Source organism: Microcebus murinus, chromosome 14, assembly GCF_040939455.1.
Source record: "Microcebus murinus isolate Inina chromosome 14, M.murinus_Inina_mat1.0, whole genome shotgun sequence".
NCBI lineage: Eukaryota > Metazoa > Chordata > Mammalia > Primates > Cheirogaleidae > Microcebus > Microcebus murinus.
In genome coordinates this window covers 10,726,025-10,744,125 of record NC_134117.1, presented here as the reverse complement: position 1 = coordinate 10,744,125, position 18,101 = coordinate 10,726,025, and the positions used below count along the sequence as shown (strand labels likewise).

Sequence of the window (18,101 nt, the reverse complement as noted above, 5' to 3'; positions counted from 1 at the left end):
GCATCCAAAGCCCCCAGTGCAGCCCTCCTCACCGCTGCCTGGCCTGTTCACAAGCCCCCGTGGCTGACGAGCCTTTAGCAGGACTTGGTCTTGGTTTCCTTTCTCTGGGGTCACAGGATTCAGTGGACCATGGCAAAGCCTTCATTTGAGGCAGGACCAGAGGGCCAGCACCGTTCTTTTAGTCTTTCATTCACTTAATGAAAATACTCTGCCAGGTTCTGGGCTCTTGGGATCACTTGGCTAATAAAACGGACAGAGATCTCTGCTCTCCTATTGTTTGTCTTCTAGCCAGGAAGAGATGGGCCATACATAGTAAGGACGATAAGCCAATGATATGGAACATTCGAGGTAGTAAATGGGAAGAAAAAGAAAAACTAGAGCAGGTTAAAGGGGGCTGGGAGTGTAAAGTGGGGAGGCTGGTTGTATTCCCTAAGGGGTGTGGTCAGCAGACGTGTCTTTGAAAAGTGACATTGGACTGAAGACTAGGAGGAGCTGGGGGACTGGGCCAGGTGAGCCTGTGGTGGAAGAGCATCGTGGGCAGGAACAGCCAGTGCAAAGACCTGCAGGCACGAGTGTCTGTGGTTGGAGACGGGAGCTGGGGCAGAGGGTAGGAGAGGGGCTGATCATGGAAGACTGCCATCAAAGAACTGGGACTTTTACTCTGTGTGACATGGAGGAGCCACTGGAGGGATTTTAGCACAGCAGTGGTGAGGTCTGACTCAGGTGGCTTCCACGTCGGAGCAGGGGGATTTGATAGGAGGCCTTTGAGGCAGTCCAGGTGCGAGCGAGTGGTGGCTCGAGGCAGCGTGGAAGCCACTGGCAGTGGTGAGAAGTGGTTGGATTTGGGACATGCTTGGAAGGCAGAGTTACCTGTATTTCCTGATGGATTGGAGGTGAGAGAGAAGAGTTAAGGAGACTTCAAAGTTTGAGGGGATCATGTTCTGGAGGAGCAGGGGCTCCACGCAGGCACAGGGAGGGGTGTCTAGCAGCCAGCCAAGGGGAGATGTGCAGGGCAGGTGGGTGGTCAAGGCTGGAGTTTGTGGGAAAGGTCTGGGCTGGAAATAGAAAACTGGGAGTTGTCTACCTGGAGCTGGTGGGTGCATGAGCCACCTGAGAGACAAATGTCAGCGGAGAAGTGATGAGGACCAAAGACTGAGCCTGGACCAAGGGCTGCTTCCCGCTTGGAAAGGATGAGGCAGCAGCAGCTTTGGGAGCTGTCTAGAGAGTTGATGAGGCGGAGCAGGGTGAGGCTAAGCCTAGGAGCCGGTGGAATTTTCCAGCCACGTGTTCTGTCAGACACTTACAGGCCATTTGAGAAGGAAGAAAAAAAAAAATCCAATGGATGCCCATTTTCATTCTGGTCGTACAGTCGTTCCCCTTCTCTGGGCCCGTACCAAGAGCTGTTTTCTGGAAAGGAAATGTGAGTCTGGCCCTGGGCATGCGTGTGTCAAATGCTCTTTCCGTACGCCGTCACGGAGCCGCCGCTCACGACAGGCTGCCCCAGTCCCTGGGAATCAGCAAGGCCGTGAAAGCGCCCGTCCTGACGTCAGATGACCAGCCTTCGGAACGCCTCTTTTACGCACGAAGACTTTATTGAGTTTTCCAGGGCCTGGCGTGACTTCTCTAAAATCCGGTTTTCCTTCCATCCTGGCTGGAGTTGAGAGCAGGGAGGAGACGGCCGTGTCCTTGGAGTGGCACTGCTGCCCCAGGCACCTCCTGGCCCCGCCAGCGCCATCCACGCCATTCCCCCGTCTATGTTGAATTTCCACCAAGGGGAGTCTGTTAAAAATAACCTGTTCTCCCCGGGCTCTGACGCAGTCCCCAGGAAAGGCTCTTCTCCTGCACAGTCTTAGCGTCTGCGTTTCTCAAGTCAAGTGGAAGACGGTGGCTGTTTTTAAACGAGGCCCAGGTGATTTTCTGGGCAGCAGAACTGTTTGTGCGTCATCCACCAGACTGCAGGGGTCATTCAGCTGTTGGTGTTGGCCATGGAGGGGCCTTCAGGGTCATGAGAAAGATGGCTTTTTTGTCCCCTCCCCAGAGAGAAATGGAGTCAGTGACCTAAGCCAAGGCCACAACTAGGTCTGGTCTCTAGAGGTCAAAGAGGGTTTGCCCAGCTGATCATGGCCTTGGAAGGGGTTCAGGGTAACGTCAACCCCAACAGGCCAAGAGGGTCTTGCCATGGGCATCTTCGAGACTGACGGACTTCTTTCTCTCTGACCTCTTCTCTGGGATCCCTGACCCCATGCTGGCTCATTTGAAACCTTCTTGTCTCCACACTTGGGGGAGACTTAAGTTTTCAGGTCTCTTCTCTTTGGGATTGGGGGAGATTTGGCAGGTATTCCACCAGATTCACTCAGCACACCTTTGCTGGGTGTCTCCCAGACGCCAGGCTCTGTTCTAGCAGTTGGGGACTACGCAGTGAGCAGGAGAAGTAAGCATCTGCCCTCATGGAGCTTGCTTTCTGATTAAATGAAAGATTGAAAAATAAATAAGGAAAATTATTTATTTTCCTTAACAACACCAGCTATGAGTTCAGATACCTGTTAAGTATTAGGTATTACCTCAAAATGTCGTGGCTTAAAACACAACATTTATTATAGTTTTTGTGGGTCAAGGATTTGGGAATGGGTTAGCTAGGTGCTGTTGGCTCAAGGTCTCTCACAAGGTTATTTCAAGATGTTGGCTGGGCTGCACTCATCTGACGGCTTGACTGTGGCTGGAGGATCTGCTTCCAAGCTCACGCACCTGCTGGCAAGTTGGTGCTGGCCGTCGGCAGGAGGCCTCAGTTGTTCCCCTGGTGAATGCCTCTGAGGAACTGTTTGAGCGTCCTCATGATGTGGCTTGCTTTGTCCAGAGTGAGCAACCCCAGAGAGCATGGTAGAAGCTGCAGCGTCTCTATGACCTAGTCTCAGAGCATCTACACTGTCGTTCCCCTGATATCATACTGCTTACACAGGTTAGCCCGTCCCTTATGGAAAGAGACTTCTTAAAAGCATGAATGGCAGAAGGCAAGGATTATTGAAGGCCATGTGTGTGTGTCTGTATGTATGTGTATGTGTGTATGTATGTATATGTGATATATATACATATATATACCACACACACATACATACACACACCACATTTGCTTTATCTACTCTTCTCTTTTTTTTTTTTTGTTTTTTTTTTTTGAGACAGAGTCTCGCTTTGTTGCCCAGCCTAGAGTGAGTGCCGTGGCGTCAGCCTAGCTCACAGCAACCTCAAACTCCTGGGCTCGAGTGATCCTTCTGCCTCAGCCTCCCGGGTAGCTGGGACTACAGGCATGCACCACCATGCCCGGCTAATTTTTTTATATATATATCAGTTGGCCAATTAATTTCTTTCTATTTATAGTAAAGACGGGGTCTCACTCTTGCTCAGGCTGGTTTTGAACTCCTGACCTTGAGCAATCCGCCCGCCTTGGCCTCCCAAGAGCTAGGATTACAGGCGTGAGCCACAGCGCCCGGCCTCTACTCTTCTCTTGATGGGCACTTAGGTTGGTTCCATATCTTTGCAATTGTGAACTATGCTGTGATAAACATTCGGGTGCAGGTGTCTTTTTGTAAAATGGGTTTATATAGCTGACATCTGTGGGATGTCCAGTCTCCTAGGTGCCCCCCATATTCCCAAATAACATGGCTATTCTGGAAGCTTCCATGATGTCACCCCCAAACTACAGTTGAGTGGAGCAGGGGGACCTGTGAGCTAAGGTGGACCAGTGAATCCTTTCTCTGGAATTGGTGGACTTGAGGGGAGCCCTTCTCTGCTGGGGAAGGTTTAAAATAAAAACCCTGGGACCGCTCACAGCCCTGGTTCTCGGGCTTTGGGTCCAGCTGCATTTCCTTTCTCCGCAGCTCGGTTGTTAAGCTCATCCTCGGATTGCAGGAGCCACGAGATTGCAGTTTTGCCTGGACTAGATTAGTCTGGGATTCTTCTCACTTAGAATGGAAAAAGTAACAGGGAAAGTGAAAGACCTTTGCATGGTGGCCTTATGAGCCTTAGTTGGGCACAGGGACAGAGAAACGGTTCTGAGGGGGCAGGAGGAAAGCAGCTAGCAGGGGGTGGGGTGGAGGGCCGCTCAGGGCCAGACGGGAGGCAGGACAGCCCCTCTGCCACAGGGCTGCCAGCTGCCAGGGAACTATTGCCTGAGAGAGGGCGAGTGTGTCACCTCCACCTGGGAGAGGGGTGACTTTATCACTACCTGAGAGAGCACGAGTGTGTCACCTCCACCTGAGAGAGAGGTGACTTTATCACTACCTGAGAGAGCATGAGTGTGTCACCTCCACCCCAGAGAGAGGTGACTTTATCACTACCTGAGAGAGCATGAGTGTGTCACCTCCACCTGAGAGAGAGGTGACTTTATCACTACCTGAGAGAGCACGAGTGTGTCACCTCCACCTGAGAGAGAGGTGACTTTATCACTACCTGAGAGAGCATGAGTGTGTCACCTCCACCTGAGAGAGAGGTGACTTTATCACTACCTGAGAGAGCATGAGTGTGTCACCTCCACCTGAGAGAGAGGTGACTTTATCACTACCTGAGAGAGCACGAGTGTGTCACCTCCACCTGAGAGAGAGGTGACTTTATCACTACCTGAGAGAGCATGAGTGTGTCACCTCCACCCCAGAGAGAGGTGACTTTATCACTACCTGAGAGAGCATGAGTGTGTCACCTCCACCTGAGAGAGAGGTGACTTTATCACTACCTGAGAGAGCATGAGTGTGTCACCTCCACCCCAGAGAGAGGTGACTTTATCACTACCTGAGAGAGCATGAGTGTGTCACCTCCACCCCAGAGAGAGGTGACTTTATCACTACCTGAGCGAGCACAAGTGTGTCACCTCCACCCCAGAGAGAGGTGACTTTATCACTACCTGAGAGAGCATGAGTGTGTCACCTCCACCTGAGAGAGAGGTGACTATATCACTACCTGAGCGAGCACAAGTGTGTCACCTCCACCCCAGAGAGAGGTGACTTTATCACTACCTGAGAGAGTGCATGAGTGTATCTATCCCCTCCACCTGGGAGAGGGTGAGTGTGTCACCTCCACCTGAGAGAGAGGTGATTTTATCACTACCTGAGAGAGAGCTAGTGTGTCACCTCCACCTGAGAGAGAGGTGACTTTATCACTGTCTGAGAGAGAGCGAGTTTATCTATCACGTCCACCTGGGAGACGGGTGACTTTATCACTACCTGAGAGAGAGTGAGTGTGTCACCTTCACCTGGGAGAGTGTGTGTATCTGCACCACCTGGGGGAGGTGTGCCTCCCCTTCCTTCCTTCCTTCTATTCATCGTTTGCCTGTGGCCAGGACGTGATTCACAAGCTGGCCACTGTGGTGCTGTCGGGAAGGTCTGGGGTCACTGTGGGATCACTCCTGCCACTCTGTCCCCCAATGTGGACGGGTCCACTCTTCCCTCCCTTCTCAGATTCCTCCCCTGTGTTGCCCTAGGGTGGCCAGTGAAGCCCTCCTGACCCAGGCTAGAGCAAGCCCACGATCAGAGAACAGCTGGTCTGCCCAGGCAGGCGCAGGCCTTGGGCTTGGCCAGGCCCAGCTGACCTGGGGGCCCCTGGGGGCGCCCCCGTTGTGCAGAGCTGCTGCATCCCAGCCGGGGGCAGAGAGGGAGCAAGGTCAGTGCCCGCCCAGCTGAAGGACGGCAGGAAATGGCCGGCCGGCCCTCTGTGAGGGTGAAGGAGCTTAGTGCAGGGCTATTTACCTAGTGCAGGGCAGGCAGGGAAATCAGTAGTAGGTGCTGCTAGGCCTCTGCGCCTCCACATCTCAACCCCAGCGATGGGGACAGGGCTGATGGCGTGGTGGGAGAAGGCGGCCTGCAGGAGCCCGCAGAGCCCAGGCTGGGCAGGAGCCGACAGGAGACACCCCCCCCCCGCATCCCTCCCCCTGCACCCCCGAGCTGGCTCCCTCCCGCCCCACAGCAGGGCGGGGAAGGTGCAGGAGCCACGGTGGGGTGGCCCCGCGGGCAACACCGGGCGAGATGCCGGGGCCAGTGTGGGCAGATCTGGGTGCTTCTCCAGCAAGGGCCTCGGCGAGCAGTGTGCCAGCCAGACGCGTCACTTGTCCCTGCCTTGGGGACTCTGGAAAAGCTGACCACATCGATAATTACAGAAGCCGGGCATGGCAAGACCTCATGGCATCGCTGACTTCATCTTCCTGTCAGGGCAGGAGGAGGTCTCCGGGGAGAAGGAGGTGACAGCTAAAGTTAGTCCAAGGCCAAGAGGAGCTCAGCCCAGACTCTGCTCTCTAAACCAGCGCCGGCTTCTTTGAAAATGTGGCAGGTTCTAGAAATCATCTGAGGGAAATGTGTTTTAATAGCCAGGACATATTTTCACTGGCATTTTCTGAGATTAACGACGCAACGAGAGCAGGCCAAGAGAATGAAATATTAGGTTTATAAACGGAGATGTACATAGATGTTTATACTCTTTGGCAGGCACCGATACATGAATAATTCTTTGTTTCTTAAGCTCCACGTAGTAGTTTGCTCTTTGTGTTCGAGCAGCATCTCTCCCCAAAGGCCCTCCCAGTGCGTGGCATAAATCACAATGCAGAGAGAAGGCTCCTTGACTGGGGCCTGCCTGGGTGGCACCTGGAGTGTATCTGGGAGGAGTGGACTGGCCTGGGTGCTTCCTGGCTGCTAGCGCTGAGCTCAGGGCAGGGACGGGTTCCCCGGGGCAGAGCAGCAGGCAGGACCATGTCAGTCCCCTCTGTGGTGGGGGGCAGGGAAGAGGCCTACGCCCTCCCTGGTCACCTCGTGCAGGTGGAGTTACAGGGACGGTCCCTGTGCGTAGTTTACCTCTCTTCATTGAAGTCATTATCTCGGTACCATCTCCCGAATCAAATCCAGTTGTCAGATTCCGGGTTGTTGGCACGAACTCTTATTTGCAGCTTGTGTTTTCTGGTTTGAGCTGGTTGACGCTTTTGTCTCGCTGCCTGGGCAAGGGTGTTCCCGGAGCAGTGGTGTCTGGGTCGCCAGCCTGGACGAGTGGGACCCGCCTGGTGTGCTGCCCACGCAGCCCAGTGCCTCGGGGCCCTCGCTAGGTGGCTCCTCAGGACTCGCCCCCCACCAGCCCCGGCCCCTCGTGGGGTCACCGTGGAGACAGGGCCTGTCACTCCCGGCGACTTAATCAGCGCGGGAAGGCGGGCTGGAGGCCTTCCATCGGTTTCCCGCCTCCCAACGCAAACGTTCTCCGAGCAGTGGCCTGGCGTGGACTCCTCAGAGAAAGGCCCTTTGATCCTGGCCGGGGAGGCCTGTCCCCGCGTGCTCCCGGCGGCCTCCCTGTGGACCCCGCGCCCATCCGCCGCCGGGCCTCTGCCGGGAGGCAGCTGACCTGAAAGGGGTGTTATTTTTTTAACGTGGGTTTTAGCAGCGAGAACAAGAATATTTTCAGCCTGGTTATTGAGGCTGATTAGTGGGCCCCAGACCTCCATTAGGTTAAATAGAGCCGCCTTCACGGGTGTATTTTGGGACAGTGCAGATCCAGTGTTCTGCATGGGATTGAGTTACCCCAAACGGCGGTCGGCCATGTGCCCAGCGCCCGGGCCCTGAGAAGCAGCCTGGCTGCGTCCCCGTGGTGCCAGACCACGAGGCGGGGTGTCAGGGGCAGCGGGACACTGGGCGCTTCTCTCCTCACCCTGGAAAAGGGCAGGCTGCTGGCCCTGGAGCGCTCGGCCCCTGCAGAGACTCCACTTGCCAGCTGTGCTGTGTTTTCCCCAGTTATCTGGCCTCTCGGGGCCTCAGTTTTTTCATCTGCAAATTGGGAAGAATAATACTTGCCATGTAGGACGAGCCTGTAATCACCGCTCCATATAGGGGGTGTATGTGCAGGAGCGTGTGTGTGTCAGTTGTAGAGGCTTGTCAGGGAACTAGGAGGGAGAAAATAACAGGAAAAGGTCAAGAAGAAAGAGCCACCTTCTCCCCTCAAAGCATCTCAAAAGCCCCATCAGTCAAATCAAATCGTTTAGGGACCCTCAGTCCCTCAAGGCCCATGTTGATGGTGGGGAGGAATCGGCCCCCGGGGGGAGAGGCTCCGACCGGGTGGCCCCGTGGGAGTCGGAGGCTGATGCACCAGTCCTGGCCCTGTTGGTGCCAATAGCTGTGACTATTGGGCAGGTCCTCTGCTTCTCTGAGCCTCGGTGTTCAGCCCCTAAAATGAGGGGTTGGATTCCTTCCAGAACCACCATCCCGTAGCCCTGGGATCCAAATGATTGTAGTTCATGTTTCTCCCTTGGAGAAAATGGTTGGATCTTGGCTGTCCATTAGAAGAGACAGCAAGACCAGGAAGCTCGCTCACTTAGGATGGAAACTGCACCTCTGTGGACGTTGTGGGCACCACCTGTGCCCCCCTTTGTCTGGGCTTCCCTGGGAGGACTCGAACCCCAGACACTGAGCCATGGGGTTTCCTCGGACGCGGCGAGGGGCCGGGTGTCTCTGCACAGCAGGGTGCTGAGGAGGAGTTTGTGTCCGTCTGTGCTGGTGTCATTTCCTCTGTCTCTTTTGAAAGAGCTGTACTTTTGGGCTGTGGCTGACAGATCCTTGGTGGTAGATTTTGAAATGGTTATAAACAATTTGCAATTAGTTCCTTTGTCTAAATGAGAGAGGCAAACTTACTCAGACTTCTTGTTAACTCAAGGCCTTTCATCCGCTTGGCAAGTGTGTCGGGTGTGAGTGAAGGAGCCCCTCTTGGGTCTGGGTTTTGGAGGCCTCACTTCGTCAGAGCTCGGGCCCCGCTGGCTTGGCTGGCTATCTGGAGGCCTAAGTTCCTTGGTGGTGTTGAGAAGCAGCTCTGGGTTTGGAGGTTCTAGTCCCAGCCCTGCCACCTCCAGCCGCTCGACCCTGGGCAAGTCCCTTTCCACTGTGGGTGGGACAGCACCCCCTGTCCTCATGCGTCACTACACTGGTTCTTTTGAGGTAAAGATGAGAACATCTAAAAAATCTTTGTATGTTCACTTGAAAACCAAAGGTATGCGTGTTATTATTTACCCTTGCAAGGTGTCATATCACAGTGGTGGTGATTATTGAGTACTTATAAAATGCCGGGCACTGCCTGGAGGGGTAAAGAACCTGTGGCTTTCTGAGTTCAAGATTCTTCTTTTTTAAGCACCAAAGGAGGCAAGAAAAGCTTCATCTTTCTCCCTGCACCCCTTTTAATAAAAGGATTTGTTCTGCAAAATTTAGATTCAGTCCAAAGGCTGCACTTAAGGACTAGAAGGTCACATTTCGCCTTAAGACCACAGGTTCCCACCCCTGGGAGTTTATCGCTTCTGCCTGTATAGTCACCCCATACGTAGGAGCTGGTCCCATCCGAGCTTTATAGAGAAGTTAAGCAACTTGCCTAAGGTCACGCAGCTTGCAAGGTCTGAGTGACGTAAGGCCTTCCAGTTTGGTGGCCTGTTATTTTCCAGTGGTTTCTTTTGATTCATCTACGTTGGTGGTCCTCAACCCCAGCTTCCCCGATGCTGGTCCTCGTGGCCTGCTGGGCAGGTCCGAGCATCAGCGTTTGCTCGGTGCTCCCGGGTGATTCTGACGTGCCGCCGCGTGCAGAGCCGCTGTCTCAAGAACCAGCGTCCATGGGGGAGTGCAGAGAAGCTTGGGCTGGACATCTGGGCTCCTTGGCCAGGTCTTCTCCCCTCTCTGGGCCTCAGTTTCCTGCCATGTAGAGGGAAGGGATTGGTCAGGTGGCCTCTAGGGGGGGTCTCTCCAGGACCTCTCAGGTTATATAACTATGAGGATCTCATGAGCAAACCTATTGTTATTTTTTTTCTCCTGTTCTAGGCAGAATATGAAGTTACTCCAGATGAAAAACTGAGAGAAAAGGGGAAGGAAATCATGACCAGGTTCTTCACCCCAAAGGTAAGAGGCCTTGTGAGCCCCATGGCAGGAGGAACAGGAGGCCTTATGCAGGAGTGTGAACCCCTGGGTCCACGCCAGGCCATGCAGGGAGCTCAGTGCCAGGCTGGTGGCTGCAGTGGTCTCCTGAGATGCATAATTCTCATCTTTCCCCAGAGAGTGCACAAGCCTGGCAGGGCCAACAGGTGGATGGTCCAGGCCAGGCCTGGGGTCAGGGGCAAGAAGCCTGCTTCTTGGAGCCTAGCCCCCTTCAAGGGTCCCCATACTGCCCACTGTCCACACCCAAGCATTTGTGGCCGGATAGATGGAGGCCTGGCCAAGGTAGGGATGGGAAGTGCCCAGAAGAAAGGGCTCAGCAGGGCGGTTCTGAGAGGCTGGCGTGGAGGGGAAGATCAAGGGTGAGGAGGAGGGAAAGGGTGGCCCAGCTGCACTGGCAGAGCATGCTACTGAGACTGAGGCAGTCCGTGGAGCACATCAAAGAACGTGGGGAAGTCTGAAGTCCATTCTGGAGTACACTGCAGGGTAGGGGCCACCCTGACCCCACCTCAGGGGCACCCACCTGATGGTTGAAGGAACAGGGGTTGCAGCAACCTTGGGTCTCCGAGACCCGTTTCCTCTTAACTCACCTTGACAGAGAAATCTGTTCTCGACCCATTTGGTATTCTAGTCCCAGCTATTCTACATACTTGGTCAAGCCATGTTCTCTCACTGGATCTCAGTTTCCCTTTCTTAAAAGTGGCCTCACTGCCAGACCCTCCTCTTGGAGGCGTTGAGTCTGAGATGAGACCCGCATGTGAGCAGCTCTGCGCGTGTCCTGCACCCCTGGGGCCAGTGGTGGCCCCATCCTGCTCAGGACTCCAACACTGTGGGCTCCTCCTGGTGGCTGTCCCACGCTGCCGGTGGGCAGAGGTCACCACAGCCTGTGGGATGGAGTCCCAGACGTCAGTCCCACCACTCCCGCACCTCCTGGGCCATTCAGCCCTGTCCTCAAGCAGGTGCATTCCTCTGCGTCTGCAGTTGGCTGGTGGCCACGCCCCTTGCAGGCAGAGCTCGGCCTCACCCAGAAGCGTTGCTCTTTGTCGCATCCTGCTCCGCACGGCCTGCTGGACGCCTTCACCAGAGCACACACGACACCTGCCATCACCTCGCTGCTTCCCCTTGCCGCTCCTCCACTTCTGCTTCCGTCGTAATCACACGCCTCTCTGTATGTGACCCGCACAACCCCCTGGTCCTTTTGCACGTTTCACAAATGACAGGATGAATGGTCAAAACACCTCCAGACGCAGACCAGGACCTGCTCACTCTGGGCGAGGCGTGGCGCTGGGCACGCATGTCTGTCCCCTGCCCTGGAGCAGCGCTGCCCTGCTGCCTTCCAGATACGGCCTGTTGGTGTCTGTGACGTCGGAGCATGCACAATCTCTGTTCACCCGCAGTCACAGCCAGTGGCCTATCGATGGGGCTGTAGGTGGATGTATTGTTTTCTCTCTGGCCACCACTCAAAACGGTGTGAGCACCCTAGTCATAAGCTGGCCCACCTTGGCCAGGCCCCCACCCGTCCTGCCACTAACGCTTGGGTGTGGACGGTGGGCAGAGGGGCGTACGTGCCCAGAGGGCAGGAGGATCACAGCTCCCTGGCTGAGCTCCCGCGGTGGGCCAGGCACCTCCAGACGTCCTCTCTGGTGGTCCCAGCGTCCACAAGAGAGAGCCAGTTTAGGCCAGGCTGCTGCGGCCCGCAGGAGTGGGTCACCTGCGAGGGCTTCGTCCCGCTGTGGCTCACTCGGCCGGGGCCAGCGCTCCTTCCACGCCCCCTTTGGCGCTGCCCTCTCTCACACGCGTGTCCCTCCGAACCATGGCAACTGGCGTGTACTGAGGACCCGTCGTGTCGGGCGCACCTGCCGCTGCTGTCACCGCAGGACGCGGATTCCACTGGCTCCGTCTCACAGATGAGGAAGGAAGGGGAGGCTCGACTGTGAGCTGTCACATCTCAGGCCACAGAGCTAGAAAGTGGCAGAGCCGGGATTCGAACCCCAGTCTGGATGATTCAAGCCCTGGGTATGTCCCCTGGGGGGCGGTCTTCCCTGCCCCACCCTTCCCTGCCCTACGCCGGCTGCCAGCCTGGCTGTCACCTGCAGTGAGGGTGCCGACGTGCCCGACCCCGCTGTCTGGGTGGGCTCTCTGGGCTGCCGCCGGGGGCAGCTTCCCTCTCTCACCCCTGTGGCCAGCCTCGTCCGGAAGCCTCTGCCGGCAGACCCTGCGCTGGGCCTCCGGGCCTCCCTCCTCTGCTCGGCGCTGCCTCCGTCTCCTGGGGGGATGGGGCCCAGACTCCCCATCGGCTCACACGGTTTTACAAGTGCCTCGGAGCTTGCCAACATTTTTTCCTTAAGTACTCCTCAATTTTTAAATTTTAAGGCACACCATATGTTACGGCCCAGGGCCCTGGGGGAGGTGGTGGGCCTGTGCCCTGGGTCAGCTGTTTCCTACGGAAGCTCCGCACGGCCTCCCTGCCCTCCCATAGCAGCTTGCTCAGGAGCCGGTCTCGCTCGGCGCTGCAGGTGCCCGGTGCCGGGAGCCAGGCCCGGGCGAGGAGCTGAGCTAGCAGCTGAGGTCCCGGCATCGGCTCTGAGCCCTTTAACAACCCCCAGAGCCACTGTCCCCAAACCCAGACCGTCCTTGCCTTGGGGTCCTCTTTAGTGTACAGCTCGTGTGTCTCAGCTCTGGACGGTGTTTTGCAAAGGACAGGCCGTGGGACACGGGTCAGTGAGAAGCTCTATAAAAAAGGCCTCCCTGGTCAACTACGTGTGGGCGACACTGCGTGACGCGTCTCCCTGCTAAGAGTCGCCCGGCATTGAGCACATCAGAGGCTCTGAGAAGTCTCCTCAATCCCTCGCCCGAAGCCTCCGTCCCAAGAGGCAAAGCGCACACCTGACACGCTGCCCCTGATCCTGCACCCCCTGTCTACACAGGGCCAGCCCTGCTGTGGGGGTGTCACAGATGCCAGCCAAGGGGGGCTCTGGAAGGGGTCGAGAGCTGCAGAGAGCGCACAGAAAGGCAGCTTAGCGGAGGGCCGCGAGGAGAAGGTGACTTTAGCATCAGGGAGACCCGGTTCAAAGCCAGGTGCGGCTTCTTTTCGCTGCATGGCCTTGAGAAGGTCGCTTCAGCTCTCAGTGCCTCAGGCGCCTCACCTGCCAAGCGGGAGGTGGTGGCGAGGATCACAGGTAAAGCCAGCAAGGACGCAGCTCGGTGGCTGGTGCGCACTGGACACCGGGTCAGCGGTGGCCGTCACCTGCCCTTCCCTGTGCATCCGCAGTCAGGTGTCGAATGAGGGGGTCGTGCAGACATGGCCTTCCCAGCTGGGGAGCTGCGAGGGGCCAAGAGGGGGCCCGGGGCCGCCAGCCTCGAGGGCCGGGCGAGGGGGCCGGACTCATGCAAAGGCAGAGTGTCCGTCAGGGTGACTGATGCTAGCTGCCACCACAGACGAGCCCCACATCTCAGGGGCTTCCCACAACAGAGCTCTCTTTCTTTCCCGTCATGATCTGATTGGGCCATCAGTGCTTCTGGGTCCTTCTCCACGGGTGACTCGGGGATGCTGGCTGCGTTTGCGGCTCCACCGTCTGAACATGTCGTCTCGTGGTCACCACCAGGGGAAGGGAGGGATGAAGGAGGGACACGAGCCTTAACTGCCTTCACCCGGAAGCGATGTGTGGCACTTCGTCTCGCAGTGCGTTGGCCTGGACGAAGGTGGGGAAGTGGAGAAGCGTGTGGAATACTGGGGAGGGCGGGCACCCCAGTACCGCGTCCTCCCTGCATGCTCACCCCTCAACCCCCGGGAGGAACCGCGTCGGTGCGCGGGCCAGTCTCCGGTGCAGGGCAGGCAGCCCTGGGTATCGCAGGTGTGTCAGCTCAGGGGAGCTGGGACGGCTCCACAGTCACGTGGGACGGGTAGAGACCCGGGCAGCTCCCCCTCCAGTTACCTGCAGACCAGAGGTGGCACAGGTGACAGGTGTTCAGGGGAGGGCCACCGTGAGCTGGAGTGGACCAGGAAATTCTTAATTATAATAATAAGTAATAATGCAGACAGTGTGTATCATCCATCACTATGGACTTCAGTTTTTAAAATACCAGCTTTATTGCAATCTAATTGTCATACCACAGAACTCACCTTTTTGAAGTGTGTAAGTCAGTGGTTTTTTAAAATATGCAAAGTCATGTAACCGTCACCAGTGTCTGATTTGGGGGCATTTTAGCACCCCAGGAAGAAGCTGTCATACCTGTTAGCAGTCACTCCCTAGTCCCCTGTCCTCCTAGTCCCTGGCAACCTCTAGCCTTCTTTCTGTCTCCAGGTCTGTTTTAGACATTTCATATAAATGGAATATCACATAATGGCCTTCTGTGACTAGCTTCTTTCACAGCATGATGTTTTCAGAGTTCGTCCACAGTCAACCTGGGTCACACTTCATTCCTTTTCATGGCTGAGTAATGTTCCACTGTACGGATGTGCCACACTGTATACATCTGCTCATCAGCTGGGACACGTGGGTGCTCCTGCTTTTGGGCTATTATGAACAACGCTGCCATGAACATTCACGTACAAGTTTTTGTGTAGTCGCATATTTTCATTTTATACTTAGGAGTGGAATCGTTGGGTCATATGGTTTAAACTCTGTGTTTAAACTTTTGAGGAGCTGCCAGGCTGTTTCTCCAAGCACCACACATTTTTAAATTCCCACCAGCAGAGTCTGAAGGTTCCAATTTCTCCACATTCTCATCAATACTTGTTATTTTCTATCTTTTTAATTTTACCCATGCTAGTGGGTGTGAAATGGTATCTTGGGATGATTTTGATTTGCAATTCCGTAATGCCTAATAATGTTGAACATCTTTTCATGTGCTTATTGGCCATTTGTACATCTTCTTTGGGAGATGTCTATTTAAATCTTTTGCCCATTTTTAAATTGGGTTGTTTGTCTTTTTAATATTGAGTTGTGAGGGTTCTTTATGCAAGTCCCTTATCGAATCTATGATTTGCGAATGTGTTCTCCCATTCTGTGGGTTGTCCTTTCACTTTCTTGATGGTGTCCTTTGAAGCATAAAGGTTTTTAATTTTAATGAAATTCTGACTTCATTTTTGATTTTCTTTTTAAATGACTTGTTTTTACTTTGTGATATCTGTCTTTGTAAGAAGGCCTCAGTTCTTTAGGGAGTGGACCATGTATGGGGACAAAGTAAAAAAATCCTACAGCACATTTAGCCACATGACCCAGTCTTCCTTTCGAGAACCACCAAGGTCAGAGCCAGGCCTGGTCCTTTACAAACATTTCACCTGCTACCTCCCCTGGGGACATGACAGCATGCTCCAGGCTCAGAGCCCTTCTGTGTCCAGCCCTGCACTGGTATTTTACAGACCTGTGCTTGGATCTTCCTAGCAAACCTCCAAAATGGGTATTAGTGTACCCATTTTACAGATCAGGTAACTGAGGTTTGGGAAGAGAAGAGGCTAGGCTGGAATGCTGGAGCCAGGGCTTAAATGGAGCCTCTGAATGACCTGCTTCAGCAGTGTCATTTGTAGGACATTCTGCTGTGGTTCATTTTAACTGCGTCCTTGGGCAACCGTGTGCATCTTTACAGTGGAACTGCCCCACCCTAATTACTAAGCCTGGCAGGTGGTACCCAGGCGCAATGTGGTTTCATTAGGGAGTGTCAGTAGGTTCCAGAGGAAGCGCAAACCTGAAGGGTGGTCCTGCTGGAAAGGCCTGCTCATTGTTCTTCCTGGACAGTGGAGGGAGCAGGTGGGTTGGGGCAGGGTTCTGACTAACTGGCACGGCTTCCTCTATGGGATGCTGGGAAGGCCCTAGTGCAGGCAGCTCTTGGAGCACGTTTCTTGCCAAAGGTCTGCAGGTGGGACATTGTTCTCTGGGCCCTCCATAGACAATGACAGGGTAAGACAGGGAAGTGCATTCTCATCAAGGGGGAAGTTACCCATCCACCTGCGTTTCCACACAAAAGAAATCTATTCCTAGTGCTTGTTCAGCTCTCCAGAGAACATCCATCTTTTATAAAGAGCTTAAATAAAAGGAAATTATAATTATTCCAAGTTCCCTGCTTCTCTGGCCTCTGGTTGACTGCATCACCTCCCTGTGCCCTCCCACTCCCACCCAAGCACCAGCACCCGGAGTCCAGGGAAGCCTAGGAAGGCTGGTTCTCAGCTCCTCGGCCTGGGGGCAGCCAGTCGGCATCACCCCTTGTCCTCAGGACCACGTGGAACCCCAGTCCTGCCACTTTCCAGCTGTGCATTCTTGGAGCCTTAGTTTCCCCATCTGAGTAAGGGGTTGATAACAATGGCCTCATCTGGGCTTGTGGCCATCAGTCATCCTCATAGCACCTTCATGGTTTTTGCCATATTTGCAGATTACCTTCACAGTTATCTACATAACTCTGTCCTTAAAACAACGCATCTTTTCACTCAAAGGAGTGTTCAAAGGAATCCTGTATCGGGAACATGCCTGCAAAACCAGTGGTGATTTGTCATACATAAAGATAACTGGAGAAATTGGTATTAAATCCAAGCTAAACACTCTCTTGCCTGCCTAAGGCTCTGAGCCAAGCCAGGCCAGGCAGCTCAGGCGGCCGGCGGGGGTGGAGGGCAGCCGGGCCGTGCACCTGGCTTTTCCAGCTTCCTGCCACAGCCCTGCAAAGAGACTCAAGGGCGGAAGGAGATTGAAAAGAAAACTAGAGAAAGGGACGTCCTGGAGTTTTCTTAGGCAGCAGCAGTGAGGGATGGGGGCTCTTCCTCTTCCACTTTTGGGAGCAGCAGAGAGAAGAATTCACAAGAAATCTAGCCACATTTGTGCTTGCTAGTTGTCCTGGGTTAAGATAGAAGGAAATTGGCATTTATTGAGCAACTATTGCGTGCCTGGAACTTCACAGCCCATGCTCTACTAAGTCCTCATAAGAGCTATCTGAAATGACAAGAAATGGTGGGTGGCAGCACCCAGGGAAATCTCGGGGCTACACAGTTCAGGGCCTTGCATGCCTGTAGTTTCATCTACAGATTCCCAGTGTGCAAATAGGAAGAAATATCTGCTGTGGTTTGCTGGGGTCTGGACTTCCCTTTCTCCTCCCTCCCCCTTCCTTAGCCTCTAACTGTGAGACCATTTAGGGTTCCACAGAACCCAGTTTGAAAACCACTGAGCTAAGCCAAACTCCTCATCTCCTAGGTTAAGAAACCGAGGCCCAGACAGGGACCGGACGCCCACAGCACACAGCTTGGGGGAGGAGTGTCTCTCACTGGGCTTTCCACGCCCCTGTGCTGGAAACGTGGAGACTTCTAGCCTCTAGCTTGGTTTTCCTCTTGCCGCCTTTGCTGGCTTGGGTTCCTCCGGGCTCTTCTTCTTTGGGCCACTAAGTGTCTACATGCCGAGACGTTTGTGGAGTCTCAGCGAAGCCGAGAAGGCGGCTGGTGCCAGATGTCCCACCACGTGAGTGCTGAATCATTAACTCTGACACTCTTTACCAAGAGTGGGTTTTAATAGGGGAGGTGGGAGAAGGTAACCCTCATTTAGCACCTACTGTATGCTACATGCTTTACACCTTTAGCTCCTTCCATCTTCATGAGGGTCCTGTGTGGTAGACACGGCCGTCCCGATTTTGCCCTGGGCAAAGTCCTTAGGCTGGTAATCGTGCAACTGAGAGCATTGAAGTCCGGGACCGAAGCAGATGCCTGTGGGCAGATGTCACAGCAGCGTCATTCGTGGTGGCCAAGAGATGGCAGCAACCACGTGTCCATCCACAGATGATGGGTCAGCAAAACGTGGTCTGCATTATGCTGCAACACAGCCTACTGTTGTTCAGCCTCACAAAGAAGTGAAGTTCCCGTAACACATGCCCCGACATGGATGAACCCCAAAGACGTTATTCTCAGCGAAAGAAGCCAGGCATCAAAGGCCACACATTGTATGATTCCATTTCTAGGAGGTGTCTAGAAAAGGCAAATGCACGAAGACGTGAAGTAAATTAGAGGTTACCGGGGGCTGGTGGGAGGGAGGGAATGTGGAATTCTTGCTTAATAGGTAGAGTGTCCATTTGTAGTGATGAAAATTTTTGGAAAAAGATAGTGGTAATGGTTGATATGATGAATGCAATTAGTGCCACTGAACCGTCGTACACTTAGAAATAAATGGTTAAAATGAGGCCGGGCGCAGTGGCTCACACCTGTGATCCCAG

At 54.4% G+C, this 18,101-nt stretch overlaps 1 protein-coding gene across 2 annotated transcripts in view; it reads left to right on the top strand.

The window, feature by feature from the left end:
• GRK5 (G protein-coupled receptor kinase 5) overlaps nt 1-18,101 on the top strand; it is a 192,667-nt gene that overhangs the window by 138,801 nt on the left and 35,765 nt on the right. For both annotated transcript variants that reach the window (XM_012739156.2, XM_076009754.1), the window contains exon 4: nt 9,807-9,884. In XM_012739156.2, the coding sequence (XP_012594610.1) occupies nt 9,807-9,884 (78 nt within the window). The remainder of the gene's footprint in view (nt 1-9,806; nt 9,885-18,101) is intronic.